The 6,245-nt window shown below is 40.5% G+C and overlaps 1 protein-coding gene across 1 annotated transcript in view; it reads right to left on the bottom strand.

Moving 5' to 3' along the window:
* Positions 1-755: 755 nt before the first annotated feature.
* The window catches only part of Asb12 (ankyrin repeat and SOCS box containing 12), an 8,456-nt gene continuing 2,966 nt past the window's right edge, over positions 756-6,245 (bottom strand). Inside the window, exons 2-3 of the mRNA XM_004644808.3 lie at positions 1,432-2,278; positions 756-1,032 (exon numbers count right to left, since the gene is read on the bottom strand). Of these exons, the coding sequence (XP_004644865.1) occupies positions 899-1,032; positions 1,432-2,254 (957 nt within the window). The 5' untranslated portion in view covers positions 2,255-2,278 and the 3' untranslated portion in view covers positions 756-898. The remainder of the gene's footprint in view (positions 1,033-1,431; positions 2,279-6,245) is intronic.

Genomic DNA, 6,245 nt, shown 5'->3' with positions numbered 1-6,245 from the left:
TTTGACCTCTATAGACTGTTTTCTAGGCTCTACATTAGTTAGCTTCATGTTTTCCCAAAAGGAGACATCAAAGGAAGACTAGAAGGAAGAAATAAGGGAAGGGAGAGGGCATTTCTTCATCTCCTCTGGACAATGTCTTGTCTATGGGTCAAGCTATCATACATTTCACTTCCTATCAGGTGATTTCTGACTCTGAATTCTGGAAATACCTCCCCCTTCCTCTTCTAGCCTAGGAGTGATACTAGCTTCTTGCTGTCATTAATCTCTGGGTTGCTTCTTTGCCCTAGTTGGATTCTCAGCATATATCCTATGTAGCCAATTATTTGTTTGCATTAAGCTCCCTGTTATAAATATTTGATTATTTTCCCAATTGATCTTGACTATAAACTGGACTGGTGGAAATGCAGTGCATGATTTAATAGGTGAATGCATGAGAAGCTCTTTGGTCGTTTGGCTCAATAAGAGGTAAGGGCCAGCCCCAGAAATGGTGTCTTATAGCAGTCCAAGAAATAAAGAGGCATAGGGTTAGGCACCCACTTTGATTCTTCACAATCTTGCTTCCAGAGCATCATGGCTCCAAACTCTATAAGGAACCTTGAAGTGAGAGGTATAACCATTGGGTTGGTTTTGGCATGACTTTCCAGTGACCAAGACTCCTGCACCTGTCAGATACTAGGCATGTACCATCCTTTCATGACCAAGCAGACATCTTTCCCCCAGTTAATTTCCTTCTCCAACCCAGACACAGTAGCCACCAGGAATTTTTTGTTGAGGATTTTATTACGGAGGATAGAAGGGGAGAGTGGCTCCAGAGTGGGTCGAGCTGTACTGTTCTCCAGCTACCTAGTTCTTCAAGTGGTTCTTGGAAGCATCAAAGGCTCTTAGTAATACTGCAAGGTTACACTTGATGTTTGAGGTAGCTAATCAACATGGAGGGAATATCCAGCTGGTCGATGGCTTGTGGTTGGCTGACCCGGTGCAGGGTTCTGCGGATAACTAAACGGGCCTGTGATAGGAGCGACTGTGGAGTGGCTACAGCAAGGAGAAATAGGTAATGAGTAGCATTTATCAATACAATTTTAGTACCAAAGCCTACATTCACCCTACCTGGCTACTAAAGTTCTAATGTCCTCTTCCTTCCGAAAAATGTCCCCCACTGTGTGGAACCAGTTGAGCTAGATTGAGACTTAGTGTGGGAATGCTCAAGGCCACAAAAACAGCCAGCATCAGAAAATGAACAAGTGCTTCTCCCCACCCACCTCATCTTAATGACTGTTTCTCTAATATGGAATCTGTAACTTTATCCAGTGGGGCCCAAGGAGAGAGGGGAAGACGAAATTTTCTCCAGTTCATCCTATAGAAATGGCTTGAGCAGTGATTTGAGATCTTTGGACCTATAAGATTAGGATCCTAGGGGACTGGCTTGCTTACCTCTGGCCTGTAGCAGCAATGCAACACCTTTATCATCTTTTGAGGTCTTGTCCAGAGGGAGAGATGGAAGGTAGATGTTAGCACCAAAATCAATTAACAACTGAATATACTCCGGCTCACAATTATAATGGAGGCAGACTTCAAGGAGGGTGCGGGGTTGGGGTACATGAGCTAATAGGCCATTATCGGTGCAGTTGTAATCAGGATCCGCCCCATGAAGCAAAAGTAGGCGAAAACAATCAAGATGCCCATAGACTGCAGCCAGATAGAGGGGGCCAGAACATAAAGCTATGTTCGATGCCCACATTGGTAGTTTAGCCTTCACATTGGCCTCTGCTCCATGACCTAGGAGCTCCTGCAAGATGGCAACAGAACCATCACGTGCAGCTGTGAGCACAGGAGAACAGTTGTTGTAGATGCTACCACCAGGACACGCACCAGCTTCCAAAAGCACACGCACACAGTCCAGATGACCATGACTAACGGCGGTGAAAAGTGGTGTCTGTGCTTTGACATCCAAGCTGTCAACATCAGCGCCATGTGCTAGGAGGACCTGCAAACAGCTTAAGTGGCCATAAGAAGCAGCCAAGCGCAAGGGTGTCCCAGGAACACCCCAGCCACTTCTGCTGTTAATGAAACGTTTGTAACGCTCCTGACATAGAAGCTGATTCAAGGTAAAGGCGTCATTGTCATATACTGCTTGATTAAGAGCCTGCTTCTCCCCTGTGTCAGTATCCTCCTCCTCTTCGGGCTGCAGGAGGGAGAGGATCTTGGTGATGTCCATGAGGTTCATCTTGGATGACTGGAACAGGACTATTTTCATTATGAGGAGGAGGGTATGCTAGATCTGTGGATGACAAAAGAAGGGAGAGATACTGAAGGTCCTTTTGTAAGGTCTGTAATGTCATTTTCTTCTTGAACCTTTTGTTCCCTGCCCATCACCATCAGTCTACTCATTCATGGGTCTCCTACTTTGTACTCTTTTATTTTATGTTAGTCCCCAAGACAATTGTCAGAGCAGGTGAGACCTTTTCACAGCTTAGTGCTTTTGCATATACTGTTCTACCTGCCCCTCAGACTCTTACTTCAGAGATGTCTTTCCTGGTTTTATCCTGCCTGAGGAGTCTTAAAAAATCACAACTAGATTTCAGCTGTGTTTTCAGTGCCTTTTCACACATCTGCTCCATGAGAATATAAAGTCCCGAGTGTGGCCTCTATTCATCTTTGCATTCCTTTACTTCAATAGAGTTTACATCATGGCTGAGGATTGAGTAGATCCATTTTACTCAGGTTAATATCTGTGGATTAATGAGGTGGCTTGAGTTTGGGAGTTGCTAGACAAATAAAATGGTGATTTGTAGTGTTAATCTTGTATCCCTGAGCATTCTGACATGTTTAGTGGGGCAGAATCTCATCTCCATGTCTCCTTCTGAGGTGAAGTTCATCTGCTCCACAGCCCCTCATGTCTGATGAAATCTCTTTCTCCTGAGATTTTTGAAGCCTTCTCTTAGTCTCAGACCTCATTCTTCAGGAATAGGGATAATCAGAAAGTCGGTGTTGAATGACATTTATAATGATTAAATAAGAAGGTACGTTGCAAAGAGTATACTTCAAGTAAAATGAAGGCAAAAAGATGGCAAGACATTATTGAAGTTTTCCAAGCAAGTTGTCTTCGCCACTGTAACTGATTTTCCCCATAGAACCACTCTGAGACAGGAGTGCCCCAGACTACCAGTACCCTCATACTGATTGTCTCATAACCTACTGCTCCCCCATTCTTATGTTTCAAGCTTTTTCTCATCCTCTGCAAAATCCATCCTGGAACCTTGACTCCAACATCAACTCCTCTCTCTTTGTAATCCTCAGGCCCCACAAAATTGCTCATGGTTCAATAAATGACTCATTTATCCACTGAATATAGTAGTCCTGTTCTAATTCTCCAAAGTGAAGTTCACCCACCTCAGTTTGTAATGTCATCAGGGTGAACTGGTAGGTTTTTCAGAGCTCAGATCTCCCTACTCTCCCATATCCTGCAGCCAAGATCCCTGAGCCGCATCCCTCCTTTTATTCACTGTCTACCCCCACCCTTCTTTGTTAGCAAGGGACCTCAGGTACTCACCTCATAGAAAGAAATTTTTGAGGTGGGTGGGGTCAACCTCAACTTCAGGGACCTCAGATGGTCAGCATGAGCTCTATATATGGTCCTATTACTTACTCATTCTTGAAGTACAGTGGGAGTATGATTTGTGAAATCAGCTAGACCCGGGTTTGTGGTTTATCACCTCTCAGTCCTTAATGAGGAATCTTGGATGAATCACTTTCCTTTTTCAACAAACTAGATACAAATGATAGTCGGTGTTGCATCAGCTGGGTAGCAGAAAGAAAACTACTCGTAGATGAGGTCTTCAAAAGTAAGCTTTTGTGTGTACTTTCAATATCCTCACTCTGGTTTATCCTCAATTATTTTAGAAATGAAAACAAAATTTCTAAAGCATTTGTTTCGCTTCTATAGTTACCTTTCTCTTCATCTTTCCCCCATTTTTGTGCACTGAGCAGTGAACCTGGAGCCTTCAAAATGAGCTAAGTCCCCAGCCCCTTTTACATTTTTTTTATTCTGAAACAGGATCTTATTAAGTCCTAAAGTGCCCAGACTAGATGCAAAACTTGTAATCCTCCTGCTTCATCCTCCCAGATGTGCATACTAGGCCACCTTTCCATCTTTTACCAAATTACCTACTATTTACAGTCACAATTTCCATTTACCTCCATCTCTATAATCTGCCTCTACTCTTTCAGTCACTTCAGGGAAGCTCCTAAGAAGGTTATATATGTGGCTAAATTCAGTGGATGTTTCTTGATCTGTTCTTTCCTTGCAGACTTTACTAGGACATCTGTCCCTGCTGATCACTCCTCCTTCTTCATCTTCCTGCCCAGCACTCTCATCTGATTTTTCTCCCTGCCCATTATTTTCTGGAATATTGATGCTCACCTTGTTTTCATCTCCATTCCTTTTTAAAATTTTATTTTATTTTATTTTGAAGAGTAAAAAAAAGAAGCAAAATCAAATAGAAAAAATTACAGAAACAGGGTAACATACACAGATTACAGATTTTTAAAACAGGAACAGCAAATTAAAATGGTTTTTGTATTATCTATTTTTAACATATGTTTTACTCAGATTAACAGATATAGTCATGGAAAAATCATCTCCGTTCTTTTTGCTCCAGTCCCAGAAATTTAGCTTTTACCTTTATTCTAATATTTGGAGCCCCAAGCTCTCTTCTGACCTTCGACAGGTTCTTGCACATCAGAAATATCAAACCATTAAGAGCAGCAGCAGCAGTGAACTTATTCAATGTGTAAGTTTGTTATCATCTGAAAGGGTCAACCGAACTAGAATCCCAAGACCCATCTCAAAGCCCTTACCTCTTGTCTCACTTGTCAATTTTTGTGTATTTTACCTCCTGAAAACAACATCCATCCTCTCAAGTACATATATATTGTCAGTACTTTATCTAGACTCTCACTAATGTTTTTGCCTCAGTGGTTATAATAGTTTTCCAGGTAGTTTTCCTCTTGATATTATTTTTGTATTGTGGCTGAAGTGATCATTTAAGAATACAAATCTGGTCTGCACCATTATACTACTTTAAATCCCTTCATAGTTCCTCTTTTTTAGGGTATAGCTCAGATGATTTAGATAAACTCACAGATAAAGCAGGTCATTGCAGTCTCACTATTAATTTTCTCTTTTTATTCTGAAATCCAGTAATAAGAAGATGGTGGTTTTCTGTGTACCTTGTGCTTCCTTCTGCCAGATATATTTCACTGTGGTGAGTTAATTTCTCCAGAGTTTGTGCTCTTATATTCTCATAGTCATCATACTATTTTATAACTGCTATTGGTGTGTTTCCCCCCACTGCAGATGGAAATGGCATATGGTATGGTGTTAGATCACTGCGTATCTACTTCAATTGCAGCTCTTCCATTTAGTAACTGCATGAACTAGGGTAGATTACTTAATCTCTCTGCACCTATTTCATCTTTAAAGAAAGGATAACAGTGCTTACCTTGGAGTGTTGTTAAAATTGGATACATTAATACATAACAATTATGTGGAGTAGCGATTGCACATATTTCTCAATAACTATTTTTAATATCATGATCAACAATTAGTCCTTCAATTTTTATGACTATTGCTCCTTACTTAATGTGTATAACTTCAGCTATAAAAGAATTTATAGGTAATTTAATACAATATCTTCAATTTAGAGATGGGGAAACTAAGGTTCAGAGGGGTAACAGCTACATTGTTAAGGTCACATGATTGTAACTATCATTTGTCTCATTTTCAATAACCCAGAACACATTATAATCTTATGCATTTCAAAGCTATTCAGTGTAATATGATAGGTAATCCTATCTTCATTTTTTTGTGTGGTGGAAACTAAAGCCTGGGAAAGTGAGGGATTTTCTAGGTGCCATACATCAAGGCAGTACCAGAGCCAGACATAGAACACAGGTTTCCTTGCTCCTTATGCTGGCCTTGCTGCTTCAAATATATATCCTTCCCTTTGCTTCAAGTAGAGTTACATTGAAGCTCCCAGGATGCTCAGGTTTTAACTGTTGTGCTGAATGTTACAGAATTTGGCAAAGCAAGATTCCTATATAAATCATTTCTCTTATAGTCAATAGGAATTCTTTTTAAAGAGAGAATAAGAAATAATAATAATAATAAATAATGCAGAATTTCACTAAGCAAATGATAGGAATTTGAAAAAGCTTGTTATGTTGTATATCATTGTCTTCAAATA

The sequence above is a fragment of the Octodon degus genome, unplaced genomic scaffold (assembly GCF_000260255.1).
Source record: "Octodon degus isolate 3935 unplaced genomic scaffold, OctDeg1.0 scaffold00211, whole genome shotgun sequence".
NCBI lineage: Eukaryota > Metazoa > Chordata > Mammalia > Rodentia > Octodontidae > Octodon > Octodon degus.
The sequence above is the reverse complement of the archived record's forward strand: the minus strand, read 5'-3'. Positions and strand labels throughout refer to the sequence as shown.